The 20,260-nt window shown below is 34.9% G+C and overlaps 1 protein-coding gene across 6 annotated transcripts in view; it reads left to right on the forward strand.

Annotated features, from left to right (window-relative positions):
- SBNO1 (strawberry notch homolog 1) overlaps positions 1–20,260 on the forward strand; it is a 59,194-nt gene that overhangs the window by 20,988 nt on the left and 17,946 nt on the right. For all 6 annotated transcript variants that reach the window (XM_077159643.1, XM_077159647.1, XM_077159646.1 and 3 more), the window contains exons 8-28: positions 649–782; positions 988–1,078; positions 2,458–2,619; positions 3,515–3,650; positions 3,732–3,837; positions 3,974–4,127; positions 4,612–4,794; positions 5,361–5,458; positions 8,193–8,344; positions 9,766–9,960; positions 10,347–10,514; positions 10,614–10,789; positions 11,205–11,336; positions 14,093–14,232; positions 14,967–15,075; positions 15,181–15,252; positions 15,773–15,872; positions 18,534–18,608; positions 19,273–19,419; positions 19,509–19,603; positions 19,691–19,783. In XM_077159643.1, the coding sequence (XP_077015758.1) occupies positions 649–782; positions 988–1,078; positions 2,458–2,619; positions 3,515–3,650; positions 3,732–3,837; positions 3,974–4,127; positions 4,612–4,794; positions 5,361–5,458; positions 8,193–8,344; positions 9,766–9,960; positions 10,347–10,514; positions 10,614–10,789; positions 11,205–11,336; positions 14,093–14,232; positions 14,967–15,075; positions 15,181–15,252; positions 15,773–15,872; positions 18,534–18,608; positions 19,273–19,419; positions 19,509–19,603; positions 19,691–19,783 (2,718 nt within the window). The remainder of the gene's footprint in view (positions 1–648; positions 783–987; positions 1,079–2,457; positions 2,620–3,514; positions 3,651–3,731; positions 3,838–3,973; positions 4,128–4,611; positions 4,795–5,360; positions 5,459–8,192; positions 8,345–9,765; positions 9,961–10,346; positions 10,515–10,613; positions 10,790–11,204; positions 11,337–14,092; positions 14,233–14,966; positions 15,076–15,180; positions 15,253–15,772; positions 15,873–18,533; positions 18,609–19,272; positions 19,420–19,508; positions 19,604–19,690; positions 19,784–20,260) is intronic.

Raw genomic sequence — 20,260 nt, forward strand, 5'->3', positions numbered from 1 at the left:
ATTTTAATTTTTTATCTGTTCATGCAATATAGTTGTTTTAATTCAAGGGTAGTTTTCCCTTGGAAAAACTTGTAAACATTAGTTTTATGGGGTAGAAAATAAAAAGTGATATCATGAATGTGGGGAATGCATTTCTAGTGGACATGACAGATGTCATTTTGGAAGTCATTGAGGTCATTTGTGGCAAGTTTTTTTTCTAGTGAGTAGAAGATGGAAATGATTTAAATACCCTCATCATTTGGGGATAATTACCTAAATTATGATGTTACCATACTTTACGTTGTTGTGGGCTTTTTAAACAATATGAGTTAGGGTTGTTACCCGTTGTCTTGAAAGGATTTCTGTCATACTTCCTTTTCTTTTGTTAAACAAGGAAGGATCAAGTGGGTGATCGTTCTCTTTATTTATGTGTGATGTAAAATTTGTATTTGCTTATGCAAGTAATGCTTACCAGTTGGTTAACTTTAATTACTTGGGGCATGAGAGGTAAGTAGGACAGATTATGCAGTAGAAAATACCGATGCTAAAAGCCAAATTGTATGCTCATTCATATAAAATATATATGTTAGTATATTCCCAATACAGTGTATAAAAGGCTGCTCACCAGAATATCTGGATAGGATTAATTGGCAGCCTTTTCTTTTTCAGCAACATGAAACATTCCTACCTAATGGAGATCGTGCTGGCTTCTTAATAGGTGATGGTGCTGGTGTAGGAAAAGGGAGGACAATAGCAGGAATTATCTATGAGAATTATTTGTTGAGTAGAAAAAGAGCATTATGGTAAGTGTTTTTAAGACTGGATATGGAAGCTTTCCTTTGTTAATAAGTACTTCAGCGTGTGGGAAGGGGTTTTAATTGGGGGGTGTATTTTTGTGTAGTGTCATGACGGCTTTATTCTTGAATTCTGCTAGAATGCTAGTATTTGCATTTAATATATGTATTTTTATTTTGGTTTTTTTTTTCCTTTTCTATTTTTGGGTTGCAGGTTCAGTGTTTCGAATGATTTAAAGTATGATGCTGAAAGAGATTTGAGGGATATTGGAGCAAAAAACATTTTGGTCCATTCTTTAAATAAGGTATGGAACGTTTCTTTTCCACCAGTTATTCAGTAAATATTACCTTACAGGAAAAACAATAGTTTCCATCTGTAGGGTTGTTCATAGCGAACAAGTTGTTCCACAGAAAGCATAGTAGTAACATATGCATGTATTAGTAGAATACAAACATAGGATTGTACAAAACTAAGTGGGAAACCTAATGTAAACCATGGACAGTTTTAACTAATCTTTCATCCTTCGTAACAAAGTGTGCCACACTAATGCAAGTGTTAATAATGGGAAGGATGGGCAGAGTATATGAGAACTGTATTTCCTGCATGATTTTTCTTTAAACCTACAACTTTTCTAATTTAAAAAAAGGAAAAAGAGAAAGAAAGCACAGTAAATACTAGCCTTTGTTGTTGGTTGTTAGAAACCAACAACCAATAGAAATAGACATGATTCTTGTTGTGTGAGATTTGTTATTTTGATCTTTAGTGGTATTTTTGTTTTTGCTTCTGAAGTCATTTTATGTGGGCAAAACTCTAGAAAATTGAGCTCCATGGATGGAAAAGGTGCAGTTTAATAAAGCGTTTAATAAATGATATGGCTGTCCTGTAGGTTACTGAAATCTGCTGCATCATAGAATTTGGTTGTGATTTGGAGATAGATTAGTACTAATATTGGTACACATAGTGGGCTTGTAACTATAACTGTATTCATGTGAAAATGATTCTGTAAAGTGGAAGAAAGTGCTTTAGCATCAAAGCAGTTTATTGTAATTAGAATCTTAATGTTCATTTGGCATATCTTTATTGACCACTAATCTACACTTATTCCTGGGCATTTAAAGGTAGAATAAGCAGACATAGTCCCTGAAAGTGTCTCCCTACTTTTTCCTGCAGGATAGTAAGTATAGATCTCTTTTCCACTGAGCTTAAGGTTGAGGTAGTGTTGCCATGCTCATGCTTACCAGAGACTTTTTTGGGTGGTAGTACTGAGTGGATTGATAGTGAAAGTAGTATGGCTTGAATGATTACAAACAGTTCAACCTAAAAACAGTTCAACTGGCATCTGATTTCTGAGTCATTGTGATTGAAGAATTTAATTACAGTATTTTGGATATAGTAGGTAGACAATAAATACTTGTAGAGTGAATATTGTGTTTTCTTATAGCTGAATTTCTACTGGTTTTAATCTTTTCTTGGATATGCACTTTTTTGAGACTTTGATGAAAATTGGGTCTTTGTACCATCAAGTTGCATGTGCATATACATATACATACGAGAAATTTTATGGATGATTTTAGGAAGTCTTTTGACTTCCTTGAAGCCCATTGTGGGCCATCTAGGTTAAGAACTCCTGCTGTAGAAGGTTGGATAGGATACTTACTAAATTCTTCTCTTTTCTTTTTTTAGTTTAAATACGGAAAAATTTCTTCCAAGCACAATGGAAGTGTGAAAAAGGGTGTTATTTTTGCCACCTATTCTTCCCTTATTGGTGAAAGTCAGTCTGGTGGGAAATACAAAACTAGATTAAAACAGCTTCTACATTGGTGTGGTGATGACTTCGATGGAGTGGTATCCTTTGCAACAGATGTTTTCACATTTTTTTATGACACAAAAGTCATGGAAGAATAAATAAACCTTCAGAAAATAGGAATCTTAAAATTAAATAAATAAATTGCTGGGATGAGAGTTTTCATGATTAACTGAGATTCTGAGTGGGTTGGAAAGTTGATTCTAGTTTATACCTATTGTATAGGAGGCCACCGTTTAAGTTCCTGGTGTGGGAAAATGTTTTATAGGTATGAGGAAATGCTGAATACTAGATTGTCCTCTTGGAGATTCACACTGTATATTTACATAGTTAAGTACCTGAGAAGTCTAAGGGAAAGAAAACTGTTTAATTTAACAATTCCCCAACTTATTTGATCACAGCATAGCTTTTACTATCCTGCATTAGGAATACCAATTTTTAAAATGCTGATTGAGTTGGTTACCAATAGTTTGTGTTTATAGGATTTGCTGAAAATTATCTATGTGGTGAGTATTTCATCTGGCTAGGGACTTTTTTCTTCATTCTAATTAATAATTAAAATATCAGGTTAAGATAAATAGCAAATTCAGTAGATACCTATGAGTTGAGAAAGTAAGGGTGATGAAATTCCAGAAAGGGCTTCCTGTGTATCTGTAATAGGAAAGGAAAGAAAATGATCTGAGGCAGACATAGCAAAAAAGTTAAGATTTGACAGGCTAGATGATTGGTATGTGGGTGTTACTTTAAAAATTAATGCTCACAGGTTTATTATCAGCCCTACCTCCCCCCAAATAACCTTGTATGTTTCCCCAAGGCCACCTCCTCATAAACTTTAGATGTTTCTCAAGGCCTTGGGATAATAAAAATTAACTCTTCATGAAAAAATGGGAGACAATGACTGTAAATGTGATCTGTTCCTTAATTAATTCTGTACAGATAGTGTTTGATGAGTGTCATAAAGCAAAAAACTTATGTCCTGTTGGTTCTTCAAAGCCAACCAAAACAGGCTTGGCAGTTTTAGAGCTTCAGAACAAATTGCCAAAAGCCAGAGTTGTTTATGCTAGTGCCACTGGTGAGTATTTGTTTATTTAATAGAGATGCTTGTAGGTTATATTTTTAATTATTATATATATATATATATTTTTTTTTTCAGGTGCTTCTGAGCCACGCAATATGGCCTATATGAACCGCCTTGGAATATGGGGTGAGGGAACTCCATTTAGGGAATTCAGTGATTTTATTCAAGCAGTAGAACGGAGGTAATGGAGTTTACAGTATACACTATTTACTCTCGTTAGCAACCTAAAAAATATGTTTTTGCTAAAGCCCTTTCATTGTGTGTTAAAGTCCTACTATATTTATTGATAGTTACTGTATGTTTTTAATTTTATTCAGAGGTGTTGGTGCCATGGAAATAGTTGCTATGGATATGAAGCTTAGAGGAATGTACATTGCTCGACAGCTGAGCTTTACTGGAGTGACCTTCAAAATCGAGGAAGTTCTTCTTTCGCAGAGCTATGTTAAAATGTATAACAAAGCAGTCAAGCTGGTGAGAATTTTTTTCTAATTCCTGGTTTTTTTTTAATTGTTCCTGATAGCATTTCTGTTGGTCAGTTTTGTCCAGTGTAATGTCTATCAGGCCACAGGAGTGTATTTCTGCCCATAAAACAACAGATAAATTACCAGAGGATAGGCTGTTGAACTAATATCCTTGTTTTGAATGCAGTGTTCCCACTGTTAACTTTGTTAAAGTAATTAATAGAAAACAGACACATATTTCAGTTGCATAATACTTAAAATCACAGTGGAACTGTATTTCCTAAAAAAGACTAAATTGGTCATAATATGAATTTTGAGACAAAACTGAGCATCTTTAAAACCAAATCTTTAGCAATTCCCAAGTTATAGAAGATGCGTCACTAAATCAGTTTAAAATGGTCTTGTTCGTTAATATTATTTTGGTCGAATCAGTTATGTTATAATAATTCTCACTCACAAGTGAAATATTTAAAATGTTGATTTTGCATCTTCAGTGGGTAATTGCCAGAGAGCGATTTCAGCAAGCCGCGGATCTAATTGATGCTGAGCAACGAATGAAAAAATCTATGTGGGGTCAATTCTGGTCTGCTCACCAGAGATTTTTCAAATACTTATGCATAGCATCCAAAGTTAAAAGGGTTGTGCAGCTAGCTCGAGAAGAAATCAAGAATGGAAAAGTAAGTTGGAGAAATATGTTGAGATTCGTTCTTTGGTTATATTATTTTTCATGGGTGTTCAGATTTTCAGCTTGTAAAGACTGGTCTTTCTTTATAAAGGATAGTTGTAAAAGTATTAATGTTATAAGACTTAAAATTAAATTGTTTTGAAATAGTAAAAGCACTCCCGGTTTATACAGAATTTAGATAACTTGAAAAAGTAAAAAGAAATGAACATCATTACAGTTTGACCATCATTAAATATGACTGAAAATGTGTGGGTATATATTGCAGTAAGTTTGCTTCTTTGTGGTGATTATTTATCTACTGATAATGTGAAGGATTGTAAGTTTCATAAGAGCAGAGGATTCACTCTTGTTCACTACTGTGATTCTGTTTTGTGGCTAAGTTCCTGACACACAATCTCTAAGTATTAGTAGACTAAATAAATGAGCATACACATGCTTTACCGTAATGGGTTATTCTTCTTCAAAATCTGCTCTTTTAAAAAAAGTAAATACTTAGTTTTAGTAATAAAGCATAAGCATATTTTTATTTATAATTCATATGTTTTTTTTTCCCTCCAGTGTGTTGTGATTGGTCTGCAGTCTACAGGAGAAGCTAGAACTTTAGAAGCCTTGGAAGAGGGCGGGGGAGAATTGAACGATTTTGTTTCGACTGCCAAGTAATAATTTTGGTTTTCTTTCTGAGTTTTTGCTAAGATTAATTCACAGATTGGCATTTCCCACAGATGAAATTTTTTATTGGTCTCGATGACCTTTTTTTTTTTTAATTTTTTTATGAAAAAAAATTACAGAAAGAAACACAAACATTCAATATGTGATCATTCCATTCTACATATGTATAATCAGTAATTCACAATATCATCACATAGCTGCAGATTCATCATCCTGATCATTTCTTAGAACATTTGCATCAATTCAGAAAAAGAAACAAAAAGACAACAGAAAAAAAAAACATACACACTATACCCTTTACTCCTCTCTTTCATTGATCACTAGCATTTCAAACTAAATTTAATTTAACATTTGTCCCCCCTATCATCTATCCCTATTCCACATGTTCTACTCATCTGTTGACAAGGTAGATAAAAGGAGCATAAGACACAAGGTTTTCACAATCACGGGGTCACACTGTGAAAGCTACACCATTATACAATCATCTCAATGACCTTTAAAAGTTTTCTTGGGGATGGGCCATGGTGGCACAGCAGGTGGAGTTCTTTCCTGCCATGCTGGAGACCTGGGTTCAATTCCCAGTGCCTGCCCATGCAAAAAAAAAAGATTAAGAAGTTTTCCTGGGTGCACGGGTAGTTCATTGGTAGAATGCTTGCCTTTGATGCAGGGGACCTGGTTTGACTCCTGGACCATGCACCAAAAAAGCACAAAACAACATAAGTTTTCCTGATCTTGGTCTTTACAATTCTAGTCTGTCTATTCCATAGCAATACATCTGTTGGAAAACAATATCACAGAGTTATCATAATTCTGAAGATTTTTTTTTATTAATTAAAAAAATTTTTTAAACATTAACATAGACATTCTTACCATATGATCATTCCATTCTTGATATATAATCAGTAATTCACAGTATCATCACATAATTGTATATTCATCATCATGATCATTTCTTAGAACATTTCTATCAATCAATAAAAAGACAACAGAGAAAAATTCATACATACCATACCCCCTTACCCCCTCTTTCATTGATCACTAGCATTTCAATCTACTAAATTTATTTTAACATTTGTTCCCCTTATTATTTATTTTTAATCCTTATGTTTTACTCATCTGTTGAAAAGGTAGATAAAAGGAGCAGCAAACACAAGGTTTTCACAAAAACACAGTGACATTGTGAAAGCTGTATCATTATGCAGTCATCTTCAAGAAACATGACTGTTGGAATACAGCTCTACATTTTTAGGCAGTTCCCTCCAGTCTCTCCATTACACCTTAACTAAAAAGGTGATACTTATTTAATGCGTAAGAATGACCTCCAGGATCACCTCTGAACTCTGTTTGGAATCTCTCAGCCATTGACACTTTATTTTGTCTCGTTTTGCTCTTCCCCCTTTTGGTTGAGAAGGTTTTCTCAATCCCTTAATGCTGAGTCCCAGCTCATTCTAGGATTTCTGTCCCACATTGCCAGGAAGGTCCACACCCCTAGGAGTCATATCCCACAGAGGGGCAGGCCAGTGAGTTTGCTTGTGTTGGCTGAGAGAGAGAAGCCGCATCTGAGCAACAAAAGAGGTTCTCCTGGGGGTGACTCTTAGGCCTAAGTTAAGTAGACTTAACCTATCCTTTGCAGGGTTAAGTTTCATATGAACAAACAAACCCCAAGATTGGGGGCTCAGCTTTGGTTGTCCCCACTGCCTATGAGAATATCAAGAATTCTTCACTTGGGGAAGTTGAATTTTTCCCCTTTCTCACCATTCCCCCAAGGGGAATTCTGAAGTTTTGATAGTATTTTTTGGTAATATTACTCAAAGTATTTGGACTAGTTGAAGGGCTTGATTTTGTCTTATATACCTTGCCGCTCGACAGTTTGGTGTGGTTTTGGTGGATTACACAGCTTGTGATTTAATGCTACTTTTGAAATAACCTTTATCCAAGGGAGCAACAAGCAAGGGAGTTTGCCCCAGTATCATAAAGTTTAGTATAAAAAATTGGAAATAGTCGTGAGATAGTAAAAAATAATTTTAAGGAAATGTTTTCTGCATTGTTTTTCATTTATCTGATGTGCCACTTCTAACTCCAGTAGTAACATCAGCAAAATAACCTTTGTTTTCATCCCATATCTTGCTTTAGGGCATAAATTCAAGTAGCTCCCTTTAAGATGGATATAGTTGAAAACTGTTTTTGAAGGTAAAACATGTACTCACAAATCTGTGTTTCTCTATACTTCAATGCCTAGGACTGTGCTGTTCAGTATGTTAGCCACTAGTCACATGTGACTGTTGTGCAGTTGAATGGCTAGTCCAAATCAAGATATGGTGAGAGTGGTACCAAAGAGTTTATGTGAACACATCAGGTATCAAAGACTTTTTATGAACAAAAAAGGAAAATCGTCTTATTATTATTACTTTTCCCTATTGATTACATGTTGAAATGAAATGATGTTGGATTAAATAAAATATGCTATTAAATTTAGTTTGCCCTGCTTTTAATATAGTTACTACAAAATGTAGAACTTGCGTTGTGGCTTGCATTATATTTGTTGGATAGCCTTGACCTAGAAAATTAAAATTCATTTGAGCTGGCTTATAGGTTTTTTTGGAATTGAGCAAGGTAATATGATTCACCCCTAGTTTGTTTTTAATAAGTATATTCATTAAAACTTTTGTTATTTTGCAAGCACAACCACTAATTGCCACTGCTTCTCTTTCCTACAAACAGAGGAGTGTTACAGTCACTCATTGAAAAGCACTTCCCTGCTCCAGACAGGAAAAAACTTTATAGTTTGCTGGGAATAGATTTGACAGCTCCAAGTAACAACAGTTCACCAAGAGATAGTCCTTGTAAAGAAAATAAAATAAAGAAGCGGAAAGGTGGGTAGCTTATTTTTAAATTTTGATCTTAAAATTATTATAAACATGAGCATTTTTTAATGGCTATATTTTGGGAGTGAACTCCCTTCCTTGAATTGGCAAGTAAATCATTTTCACAATCAGTGACATAGTTTTGAATGCATAAGTAAACTCCTGTTTTGAATTAGAGCTTGAACAATTGATTGGCACTGGGCATTGTACTAAGCATTTGGCATATGTTAATACCATTTAAGCTGCCTGAGATGAAATTAGGTATTATTTTCCCAATTTTATAGACAGAGGAGACCAAGGCAAAGAAATGTTAAGAGATTAAGGGATTTGCCCAGGTTCGCACAGTGAATGATGCATGGGAGCTAAGGTTGTCAAGACTGCCTTTAAATATATAGAAAACTGGGTATTTTTAAAGTCTTTAAAGAAAATTTCTGTTAATTAAATTATTAAGAATACATCTACCCACCTTTGTTAGACAATTTATAATAATGCAAACTTGGGTTTGTAATTAGATGCTTACTAAGATATTTGGCTTAAAGAAGTTGTTTAAAATCTCTGAGGCTCTCTTTCTTTAAAATGGTGATATTTATTGTATTATGAAGATTAACTATGGTAACTGTGTAGTGGAGTTCTAAACACAGTCCCTGACGTATTAACTTTATTTTGTCTGTTCTAAGATATATATTTTTTTATTTTTTTAAATTTATTTTTAATTTAAAAAAATTTAACAAATGAAATACAACATTAACATAGATAATCAGTAGTTCACAATATCATCACTTAGTAAGATATGTGTTTTAATAATTTTAATATACCTGAAAGGTTGACCATCATAGCTTAATTGGAAATGTTTGTTTTTGTTTTGGAGGTATAGAAAGTGGTGTCTTAGAATGATTTTGAATGGTCTTATTTCCCTTTCTTGAATTTCTTGCTACGTTAAAACATGAACTTTTTATGCTGTTAGTTTTGATTGATTTGTTTCAGATATATGTTATGAATATTAAAAAAAGATAATTTAAATCAGCTCCTTATTTGACTTTCAAAAATGAGTTTTTTAAAGTTGATTTTTCTGAGCATTTCATGTCTGTGAACATATATGTAATAGTTTTCCTCGCACAGCCTGATACACTGTCATTTATCAATATGCTAGAGGTAGTTTTTACTCTGTCTTGGATTTATTTTGAAACTTATGTGCTTGAAGGCAGTCTTGAGTTTCTACATGTATATCAATTTCTTCCTAAAAATAATTGAACGTAACCTGTTTTCTTAAGAGAGTCCAAAAGGTTAACCCTTGCTTGTGAATTTTTTTTGTTCTTGTGCACTTAAAAAAAATGCTTCTCATTTGAATTAACTTTAGAAAGTAAATGTGATCTGCTCACTTTTTAGAAACTGTATTTGGGCTGACTCTCTTGTTTTGGGTTTGGGGATAGGTGAAGAGATAACACGAGAAGCCAAAAAAGCGCGAAAAGTTGGTGGCCTTACTGGTAGCAGTTCTGATGATAGCGGCGGTGAATCTGATGCCTCTGATAATGAAAGTGACTACGAGAGCTCTAAGAACATGAGTTCTGGAGATGACGATGATTTCAACCCGTTTAGAGATGAGTCTAGTGAGGATGATGAAGATGGTAGGTTCATTCATTTAATGTATAATGTGTTAAATATACATTAAAGAGTATTTAATGTCAGTGTATTTGAAAATGGGAGATTGTATTAAAACCTTTTTTCTGGTGTAGTACAGGTATCATGGAGATTCTTGTCTTCACTTGGTGAAGAGTACTCCAAGCCTATCTGTTCTCTGGAGCATTGAGCTCCTGCCTATGAGATGATTTTTGTGAGGTTATTTTTAACTTCAGGACATGGATGTTGTGCCTGTGGTGTTTATATGTACCATACCACTACAGGTGTTGACGACCTGCAGGTTATGGTTAACAATACAGAAAAGGGTTGTTTGTTACCTTAGAAGATTCTGTAGTTAACAAATGATTTTACATGCATTTTCCTTAACTTTCAGATCCCTGGTTAATCAGAAAAGACCATAAGAAAAGCAAAGATAAAAAAAAGAAGAAAAGTATAGATCCTGATTCTATTCAAAGTGCCTTATTAGCATCAGGTCTTGGATCAAAACGACCTAGTTTTTCATCTACCCCAGTTATTTCACCTGCTCCTAATAGTGCACCAGGTATCAGTGTGGAAACTTGCTTTGTCTTTGATACGTACTTTTAAACAAAATTTAAAGACTTTAACTTTTGCTGATGTTTAATAAATGTACTGTATTTAGCTCACAGTAACACCAACAGTAACAGTAGCCTTATAACGAGTCAGGATGCTGTGGAAAGGGCCCAACAGATGAAGAAAGACCTACTTGATAAACTAGAAAAATTAGCTGAAGACCTCCCTCCTAATACACTTGATGAACTTATTGATGAACTTGGTGGCCCTGAGAATGTTGCTGAGGTAAGTATGACTTCAGTCAGAGCTGTCTCTCTCCTTGGTAATGTTTTTTATCATCTCTTTGAATCCTGTAGAGTGAGCAGTATTTAGATATCCCCCCCATGCCTTCTAATTTTCTCTCTTAGATCTAGACCCTTATTCTACTATGTTGTTAACCTCGCATCAGTGTATTGTTGCCCACAGTAGCTGAGCCCCTTGATCGCTATTATTTCACCCATCTTACAGTGTTTTTTTTTTTCATTGGTCTGCCTGTCTGCTTTCTCTACTGGGATTAAAACTGCAGTGGAGGCTGCTTAGCAAATTAGAGCTTTACTATCCTTTACTTCTGTCTCCCTCCAAGTTTCTTTAAGGAAGTAGTAACTGAGCTTCATGCTCAGATACCTGAATTTTAAGTGACACTCACAACTTGACTTTCCAGATGACTGGCCGCAAGGGGAGGGTTGTGAGCAATGATGATGGAAGCATATCATACGAGTCAAGATCTGAACTTGATGTGCCTGTAGAAATACTAAATATCACGGAAAAACAAAGGTTTATGGATGGAGATAAGGTATATATTTTTTGAAGTGCTGTTCAGTGAAAAGAATGATGCCTGTGTCTCTAGATTAAACTTTAGAGATTTCTTTTCTATTAATATAAATCTTGTTTTCTACGTGTTAGTAATTGCATATAACCATTGATCATTTTATGTTTCTATTATTTCATCTCAATTCATATACAACAAATGTTCTGTTATGCACAATAGAACGGTGACTCTTATTAGCTTTGGAGGCTTTAAAAATCTTGAACTGCAATATAAATACTATGTTCTTTTAGTTCATCTTGGTGATGTGATATGTGACATTACATATTCCAGTCTTGTTTTGAGTTTTGAATGATATTTAAGTGCCCACATTACTAATATCCTTTGATTTTGTCGTTTCATTGTTTTATTGCTATACCAGGTTTTATTCACTTGTTTTATTATAGATCTCTTACAGATGCAACTTTCATATCTGATCACTGTAGAATTTTAATTTTGGTTGCTTCCGGAGCCTTTTTCTATAGACTTATTGTTAAGTAAACCTCGTCAAACTTTAGAAAGTTCTCAGATCCACTTCTTCCTTTATCTAGTTAGAACTGCTATAGGCATTTGTTCAGAGAATTTCTAAAAAAAACAGCAGTCTGCCTTCAACATCTTTCCTTAATCAAAAGAGGAAGAATGAAATCTTCTCTACCCATTTTTTTTTAGTTACATATAGCTTTTTAATAAATATTTCTACTTGACATTTTTTTTAACTTTTTTTATTGTATCGCATGACATATATACAAAGCAAAGAAATAAAAAAGCAATAGTTTTCAAAGCATTCTTCAACAAATAGTTACAAGAGAGATCCCAGAGTTTGTCATGAGCTACCATAGAATCCTCTCATATTTTCCCTTCTAGCTGCTCCAGAATATAGGAGGCTAGAGGGCTTAACTATTTTTATCATCACAATCTACTTTTTTTCCTTCTTGTTTTTGTGCAAAATAACATACATACAAAAAAAAAACCTATAAATTTTGAAGGACAGCACCACAGTTAGTTGTAGAACATAGTTCAGAGTTTGACACGGGTTACAATTTCATAGATGTAGGTTTTGCTGCTGTAAAATACTGGAGACTAAAAGAGAAATCAGTTTGATCATTCAGCATTCATATTCATTTTTTAAGTCCTGTCTTCTCTGTATAACTCCACCATCACCTTTGATCTTTCCATCTCTCTCTTTAGGGGTGTTTGGGCTATGGCAATTCTAAGTTTTTCATATTAGAAGGGTCTGTCACTAATATGGGGTAGGAAGATGTAACTATCTGATGTTCTGGAGAAGCTGGACTAGATTTCAGGACATTTCTGGACCAGGAGCCCAACTGGAGGTTATAGGTTTCTGGAAAGTTACTCTAGTGCATGGAACCCTTATGGAATCTTATATTGCCTAGGTATTCTTTAGGATTAGCTGGAATGGTCCTGGTTGGAGTTTGGCAGGTTATAATAGGTAGCAAGGTCTAACTGAAGCTTGCACAAGAAAAACTTCCAGAGTAACCCCTCGACTCTATTTGAACTCTCTATGCCACTGATACTTAATTAATTGCACTTCTTTTCCCTGTTTTGGTCAGGATGGAATTGTTGATCCCATAGTGCCAGATCTGGATTCATCCCTGGGAGTCATCTCCCACGTCACCAGGGAGACTTTCACCCCTGGATGTCATGTCCCCCATAGAGGGGAGGGCAGTAATTTCCCTTTCATAGTTGAGCTTAGAGAGACTGAGGCCACATCTGAGCAACTAAAGAGGTCCTCCAGAAGTAACTCTTAGGCATGCCTATAGGTGGTCTAAGCTTCTCTACTACCTACATTAACTTCGTAAGTGTAAGCCTCATGAGCGAGGGCATGGCCTAATAATTTGTGTATCCGTAAAGTTAGACACAGTATCGAATTTACCTGATGGTAAAGTTTAATAGTTCCATATTCTTTCTCCTATCCCTCAGGGGACTTTGCCAATACTTTTTGATTATCTCCTTAATATATTCTAGGATGTATCCAGGCATTACATTAAGCTATACAATATTAAAGGTCCTCTTTATTATTCTGGACTTCCTGTGTTTCGATTGTTCAAATGAGCTATCCAGATCTACCCATATTTTGCTTTATATAAAGTTTAGAAATTTTTCTGCTGCTGAAATTGGAGGACAGTTATCACTATCAAATTTGTCTTTTAAAAATATATTAAAAAGATAAGATTGCTTATGTTTTTTTAACTTTTTATTTTCAAATATGTTCAAACTAATGGAATAGTTACAAAAATAACACAAACCCCATATTGAGAACTTCAGCATACTCCTATATCCCTCAAATAACCACAATTGCGAATTTTAACTTTTTCCCCTCCTTATTTGCCACATCATCATCTGTCTTAAAATGTTACATATTTTCAAAATTATAGGTAGAGGGGATAATCGGTTATTTTATGCACTTGTCTAATGAATCTAGGCCTGCATGTATTAGGAATTGTTTTAGAATTCATTTGGCTAAGTGATTAAAGGCAGGCAGGTTCCCTGCTTTTAAGGACATTTCCTGGACATTGCACATATCATCACCCTACAATCCACTGGCATGTCCATATTAAGCTGCAAGGGAGTCTGGTATAAATAACCTTGATTCTGGGCAAGCCATATGCAGCTAAAATTAGGGGTTGCATTATTTGGGAGGAAGGGGAGAATAGTTAATGGTGCTTTATTTAAGGCTTGTCCTTGTGCAGAGGTGATTTTTTTTTTCCTTACATTTGATACAGAATATTGCTATCATCTCAGAAGCTGCCAGTTCAGGTATTTCCTTACAAGCAGATCGGAGAGCTAAAAATCAAAGGCGAAGAGTTCATATGACTCTGGAATTACCCTGGAGTGCCGATAGAGCAATTCAGCAATTTGGCAAGTTCCTATTCTGAATGTCACTTAAATGCATAACTAGGAATCACTGGGCAAATTTATGTATATCAAAACCTGCATTTCATGTCAGACATCTCATAACTCGACATATATTACAACTTTGGGGAATGTTTATGGTGTATTGCTTATACCTTATAATGCATGATGCATTGTAAATTCATTTCTTCCCTATTTTAAAAGATATAAGATATCTGCTGTGGAGTTGCATGGGGTTCCTGGCATTATATCCAAGAACAGGGCTCCTTGGGAGTGTCTTTATTATAGACCGCTAGAATGTATGGACCTCTACATCACAGCAGCTGCCATTTCTTTGTCTTCACTGAGAATACATTCTCTCCTGCCTTCCATCTTCACGTTCCTGTGACACAAAGTGAATTAAAAAGCAAAACAAAACAAATTTGGGAAAATCCAAGGCAGCTGTGCATCAGGAACACTGGTTAACCAAAAGTGGAGTAATAGTAACACTACTTTGATCATTAATAGTTTTATGGCAGCTTCTATTTCCTCTTGGTGGAGGGGTAGGGAGAGTGTTGTCCTGAATATGAGTGTCACATTCATTGTTTTTGATGGTGCACTTTTTGGGAATTGGGATAAATGTTACATTGTTGAGTTGTTCCTTTAGTTTAAGGTTTTCCAAATGACATCTTAATGCTAAATGTACCGAATATGCTCTCTGTCTACTGAACAGTCAGTGATTTTTAAAAATGTTGTTACAGGAAGAACTCATAGATCAAATCAAGTTACTGCTCCCGAATATGTTTTTCTCATTTCCGAATTGGCAGGAGAACAAAGATTTGCATCTATTGTTGCTAAAAGACTTGAGAGTTTGGTAAGTTTTTGGAGTGAGACGGTGAAAAGATTATCTGCATTTAGCTGTGTTCTGTTAAAGAAATCAGGTAACTGTGTCTTGATGGGAAATTTTATGTTTTGATAGGGAGCACTTACACATGGTGACAGAAGAGCAACAGAATCTAGAGATCTGAGCAGATTCAACTTTGACAATAAGGTACACAATATCAGCTTTATTACCTCTGAAACCTTGTGGTGGTGTGTAGTATTTATAGTGTAATACCTGTTTAGTTTGGGGTGATGCTTCGTTCTTAATATAAAGGAACAAAAGGGAAAGTTGTTACTGACTTTTAAACTTAAAACTGCCTCCCCTTGTAGTTTTGTTTTTAAATCACAGCTTTCTGTAAGTTAGAATTTCACATATTAGTTAGGATGGAGCCTTGGGGAGTCAACTCTGCCATTTAATCATCTCTTTATTCCTTTTGAAAAGTAGGAATATAATACATACTAGAGAATGAATCAAGTGTGTGTTCTCAGAAGCAAAAGAAGTCATTTCTTTATTGAATGTCTTCTGTGTGCATGGACCTGAGCTTGCCAGCATAAAATCTACATAAAGATAATTGAGACCTGCTGTTTTTTTAATCTTTGGTGGAATAGTTTTATACCATTTGGTTAGTTGGTCATGTGATTGAAGAGCTTCCACATGCTGAGTGGTTAAAAATTTTTCATTTTTGCAGTATGGAAGAAATGCTTTAGAGATTGTCATGAAATCCATTGTAAACCTGGATTCTCCTATGGTATCCCCACCTCCAGATTATCCTGGTGAATTCTTTAAAGGTAATTTTAAAAAATAGCCGTAACAAAGGAAAATGATTATTGAGAAATATGCATTACATACAACCTCTTCTAAAGTGCTTTAGCTTTTAGTTCGTATTTTTCTTTGGACCTAAATTGTATAAAATTTAGAAATTAAAGATAACTAGAATACCCAAGTTGACGTCTTTTTTTTTTTTTAATGGATTTTTTTAAATCATGGGCCGGCACCAGGAATCGAACCTGGATCTCCGGCATAGCAGGCAAGAACTCTGCCACTGAGCCACTGTGGCCCGCCCCAGGTTTACTTCTCATATGAAGCAATAGACATATTAAAACAAATTTCTTTGTCATCTTCAAGAAACATGGCTCCTGAAATTTCAGTCATCTTCAAGAAACATGGCTCCTGAAACATAGCTCTACATTTCAAATACTTTCCTCTAGCTGCTGTAATATACCATAAACTAGAAAGGGGGTATCGATATAATGCGTAAAAATAACCTCCAGGATAACCTCTTGACTCTGTTTGAAATCTCTCAGCCACTGACACTTTGTCTCATTTCTCTCTTCCCCCTTTTGGTTGAGAAGGTTTTCTTAATCCCTCGATGCCGAGTCCCACCTCATCCCAGGAATCCTGTCCTACATTGCCAGGGGGATTTACACCCCCAGGAGTCATGTCCCACTTGTGTGTTTGGGGGAGGCGGGCAGTGAGTTTTCTTGCGGTTTTGGCTTAAAGAGAGAGAGAGGCCACATCTGAGCAATCAAAGAGATTCTCTCGGGGTGACTCTTAGACATAAATTTAATTAGGCTTATCCTGACCTTTGCAAGGATAAGTTTCAATAGAGACAAACCCCAGGATTGAAGGCTCAGCCTGTTGATTTGGTTGTCACTGCTGCTTATGAGAATATCAGGAATTCTCTAAATGGGGAAGTTGAATTTTTCCCCCTTTCTCTCCATTCCCCCAGGGGGACTTTGCAAATGCTTCTTTATTCACTGTTCAAATCACTCTGGGATTTATTGGGGCATCACTGTAACCTAGACAAACCAACAAAATCTCATGCCCTATTCAAGGTTCCATGTACTTAACGGTGTTGAACTAAATTGACCATACAAGTGAAATTGGGAAATGCAGTAGTCAAAATACAAATTTTGCACCAAATAAACAGTTCTCCCTTTAATCACACACAGAAGTTGAAAGTTTTAAAATATGAATGACCATCTATTTTTAACACCCTGCAATACTGACATTCCATTGTTCTTCCTTATTTTTGTTTTTGGTGTAGTTTATTATATTTTATCTGATACTAGACTTAATAGGGGAAAATGTTTTTCTGTTTCAGTAATTAAAGTCACTTTGCCAAATGGCTTTTAAAAATTAATTCTAAAGTTTGAAAGTAGCTAGGTAAATAATTTGTGAAGGTTGATAGGGGCGGGCAGTGGAGATAAACAACATTGGCCGAGTCTTAACAGTTGTTAAAACTGAGTTGGTAATTCTACATATACCCAAAAGAATTGAAAACAGGGACTCTAACATATACTTATACACCTATGTTCACAGCAGCATTATTCACAATAGCTAAAAGGTGGAATCAGCCTAAGTGTCCACCAAAAGTGGATGGAAAAACAAAACTTAATGGGATGTTATTCATTGTTTAAAAAGAAATGAATTTCTGATACATGCTAAACATCGATGAAGTTTGAAAATGTTGTAGAGTGAAATAAGCCAGACACGAAAGAACAAGTATTGTATGACCCTACTTATAGGAAACACCTAGAATAAGCAAATTCGTACTGACAGTTACCAGGGGCCTGGGGGATTGGAGAAATGAGAAGTTTATTGCATAATGAATACAGTGTTTCTGTTTAGAGTGGTAAAAATGTTTTAAATGGATGGTGATAGTAGCACAACATGGTGAATGTAATTAATGCCACTGAATTTTACATTTAACTGATTAAAATGGGTAATTGTGTTATGTTCAGTCGTACCTCAGATATTGTGTGTTCAGTTCCAGACTGATGCATAAAACAAGTATTACAGTAAAGTGAATCATGAAATTTTTTTTCCCCAGTGCATATGTTATGTTTACACACTATATTCTGGTCTAAGTGTGCAATAGCATTATGTCTTTAAAAAAACCAGTGTGCATACCTTAATTAAAGCATACTTTATTGGTAAAAGATGCTAACCATCATCCAAGCCTTCAGTGTGCAGTAATCTTTTTGCTGGTGGGTGTTCTCTGAACTACCCTCTTAATAATATAATTCAGAACATATTGACTCATTGCTTAATTATTCATACTACTTTGCCAATAATAAGTAACATCAGGCAAGGAAGCATGATTATGTTATTGATGTAATTATTTAATCAGTATTCTGTTACTTGTTTAGAAGTGTTTTAGATTCTGTGAGTGACAAATAATTGCCAAATATCTCCTCTACCAAGGATTGTTGGTGTTAAGATATTTTAATGAAGTAATAATGTGTAGTGTAAGTTTTGAGTACTGTATGATTTTGGAGTGCCTAAAGACTTTTGGGAACTGTGGGTTCCATTTAATTCAGTTAAAGGCACTGTGGAGGATACATAGACTCTGTCCTATGCTAGAACATGGTTTAGTTGGATTAGTAAGGTAATGGTTCATTGAGTATTTGAATTATAAGACTTTTTATGAGTTTATTTTCTTCTAGATGTTCGACAAGGACTGATAGGAGTTGGCTTAATAAACGTGGAAGATCGCTCAGGAATTCTTACTCTCGATAAAGGTAATACTAATTTTTGCATGTACACATAATTGTAAGTGTTGCTATATTACTGCTATATCATTTTTTTATGCTTGAGCAACTTGAAGGGGAAGCTTCTGATCTTTACTTTTTGATCCCTACTTATTGAAATGCCTGCAAAGCACTCTGAATAATTTAAACTACTATGGGTATTCACAAGAGATAAAACCTCTCTTTTATTTCTATAGCAGTGGTTCTCAACCTCGGCTGCATATGTGACCAGCATCAAACTTTTAAAAAATACTGAAAGTAGGGGTGGAGCTTAGATATTGGTAGTTGTCAAAAGCTCCAAGGCGATTTTAATTATGCATCCAGGGATGAGATTCCCTGAATTAATGGCATTTATAACTTTATTTATACATTGAGACTTAATGTGGGAGAACAAACATTCTCATGTGCATAATTCTGTTTATACTTCAAGTTAGTGAAATTGGATATGCAGACATTCAATTCAGCAAGCATCTGTTGAGTTTGTAGTTCAGCCATGCTAATTGTTATAGGTAGAAATGGGCATATTATTGCTCTGTTCTGGGGTGGAGCTAATCCCGTTAGGAAAGATTTTAAGCAGAAATTGGGCCTAGATGAATTAAAAGGTTTTAGTTATTGTTGGATGTGTTAACTCTTTCATGTAATCGTATCATTGCAGATTATAACAACATAGGAAAATTCTTAAATAGAATTTTGGGCATGGAGGTACATCAACAGAATGCACTGTTTCAGTATTTTGCTGACACACTTACTGCAGTTGTTCAAAATGCCAAAAAAAACGGAAGATATGATATGGGCATCTTAGGTAAGTGGGTCAATTTTTAAAATGTCATGTGTGTGTTCCTGAAAACTGTTTTTTTTTTTTAATGTATACATCACTTTTTCTTGTTCAAGATCTTGGCTCTGGAGATGAAAAGGTGAGGAAAAGTGATGTTAAGAAGTTTTTGACTCCGGGCTATTCAACCTCTGGCCATGTAGAATTATACACAGTAAGTTTGTAAAATGTGCATGCTCAAGTATAATGTCAGTCTGTGATAGGCCCTCTCTTTATTTAAATTTTATTATTTCTTTTACAGATTAGTGTAGAAAGGGGAATGTCCTGGGAGGAAGCTACCAAGATTTGGGCTGAGCTGACAGGACCAGATGATGGCTTTTACTTGTCATTGCAAGTACGTTGCATTTACTTTATTTATTTATTTATTTATGATTTTAAAAAAATTTTTTTAAACATAATATACAAACATGAACCTTCTGATCCTATGATCATTACATTCTTGGTATATAATCAGTAACTTACAATATCATCACATAGTTATATGTTCATCACCGTGATCATTTCTTAGAACATTTGCATCAGTTCGGAAAAAAAAAATAAAAGAAAAAAAAAAAACTCGTACATACTATACCCCTTACCCCTCCCTCTCATTGACTGCTAGAATTTCCATCTACCCATTGTTTTAGCCTTTGTTTTCCTTGTTTTTTTCTGTACCCCTTATCTCTCCCTTTCACTGATCACTAGCATTTCAAGCTAAATTTATTTTAACATTTGTTCCCCCTATTATTTATTCTTATGCCATATGTTCTACTTGTCTGTTGACAAGGTAGATAAAAGGAGCATCAGACACAAGATTTTCACAATCACACAG

The sequence above is a fragment of the Tamandua tetradactyla genome, chromosome 5, assembly GCF_023851605.1.
Source record: "Tamandua tetradactyla isolate mTamTet1 chromosome 5, mTamTet1.pri, whole genome shotgun sequence".
In the NCBI taxonomy this organism is placed as follows: Eukaryota; Metazoa; Chordata; class Mammalia; order Pilosa; family Myrmecophagidae; genus Tamandua; species Tamandua tetradactyla.